General features: G+C 58.5%; 1 protein-coding gene across 1 annotated transcript; it reads left to right on the top strand.

The window, feature by feature from the left end:
• Window positions 1-130: 130 nt before the first annotated feature.
• On the top strand, window positions 131-1154 carry ETH_00036085 (uncharacterized protein; the record flags this gene model as incomplete). The annotated part of the gene is made up of 2 exons (XM_013379860.1): window positions 131-815; window positions 991-1154. 2 exons carry the CDS (start codon window positions 131-133, stop codon window positions 1152-1154), a joined length of 849 nt encoding a protein of 282 aa, XP_013235314.1.
• Between the last annotated feature and the right edge of the window lie 117 nt (window positions 1155-1271).

The raw sequence follows: 1271 nt of genomic DNA, 5'->3' as shown, positions 1-1271 counted from the left end.
GCAGCAACTGCAGCATCAGCAGCTTAAGTCGCTGCAACCGAAGCTCCCGACACAGCAGCAGCAAGCCCTTAATGCCGCTTTTCTTGCTGCACGGTCAACACAGCAGCAGCTTCTGCAGCGCTGCTGGTTGATGCTGCTGCGAGAGTCTTTCAGCAGGTTGGGGAAGTGTTCCGAAGCAGCAGCAGCTGCTGCTGCACCTTTGCTACTGCAGATAAAAGTGCCTCGGATTTTCCAGTCTGCTGCTACTGTACAGAGCGCAACACTGGAGTTGACGAGGCTCCAGCTGCTGCTGCAGCAGCAGTCGCAAGCATTCGTGCCTCTGTTCAGCTGCAGCAGCAACAGTCGCCCCCAGCGAGCTGTTGCTGCTGCGTTTGCGACTATTATTGCTAAGAAGCAGCAGCGTTCTGTGAACAAGAGCGAAACAGCTCATGAGCATCAAACGCCCGATTTTGAGGCAGCAGCAGCAGCAGCAGCAGAAGATGCAGCGGCAGATAACTCGTCCCATGCAGTCGAGACCACGCACGAGACAGCACAGGATATAAGGACTCCTCGCGCAGCAACAGCAGCAGCAGCCGCAGGAACAGCAGCAGTAGCTGCTTTTGGAACTGCGGTGGCAGTGGTGCTGCTGGCAGCAGAACTGTGGGGGTCGGCTCTTCTTACTTTGCAAAAGCAGGAAAAGCGGCGGCGGCAGCAGCAGCAGCAACAACTGTACTCGAGCCACAGCAGCTCTTTCAGAGGGCTTGAAGGCTCTGAAGCAGCGCTGCAGCGCACTTGTGTGGTTGCTGCCGCAGCTGCTGCAGCTGCTTTCAGAGATGGTACGTTTCTTCTGCTGCAGCAGCCGCAGCAGCAACTGCTGCAGGTGACTACACAGGGTATGCCTTGGGCCGCGGCGTGGCTGTGGGCGGGAATTGTTGCTGCTGCAGTGACTGTGACTGCTGCTGCTGCAAAGGGGCCGCTTCACTTGCAATCTTGCTGCTGCGGCCGACCAAGTGAAGCAGCAGCAGCTGCTGCACCAACAGGAAATGGCTGGGACTGGCTGCGGGCGTGTTGGATATCCGGGGCGCAGCGAGCGCTGCAGCAGCAGCAGCAGGCGTGCGCGGAAGGCGAATGTCTGCTGCTGCTGCTGCAGCAGCAAATCCCAGCAGCAGCAATGATACCCACGTTTTCTAGCGCTGCCCTCGACAGCCCCGTAGGTCCTTCTCCGGATTTGCTGTTGCGCATTGCTGGCCAAACAAGTTGTGCTGCCGCTGCAGCTTACGGGCCGCTTGTGT

This window comes from Eimeria tenella, genomic scaffold (assembly GCF_000499545.2).
Source record: "Eimeria tenella Houghton genomic scaffold, Eth_scaff4098, whole genome shotgun sequence".
Lineage (NCBI taxonomy): Eukaryota > Apicomplexa > Conoidasida > Eucoccidiorida > Eimeriidae > Eimeria > Eimeria tenella.
Note: the sequence above shows the minus strand (reverse complement) of the source record. Positions and strands in the feature narration are given on the sequence as shown.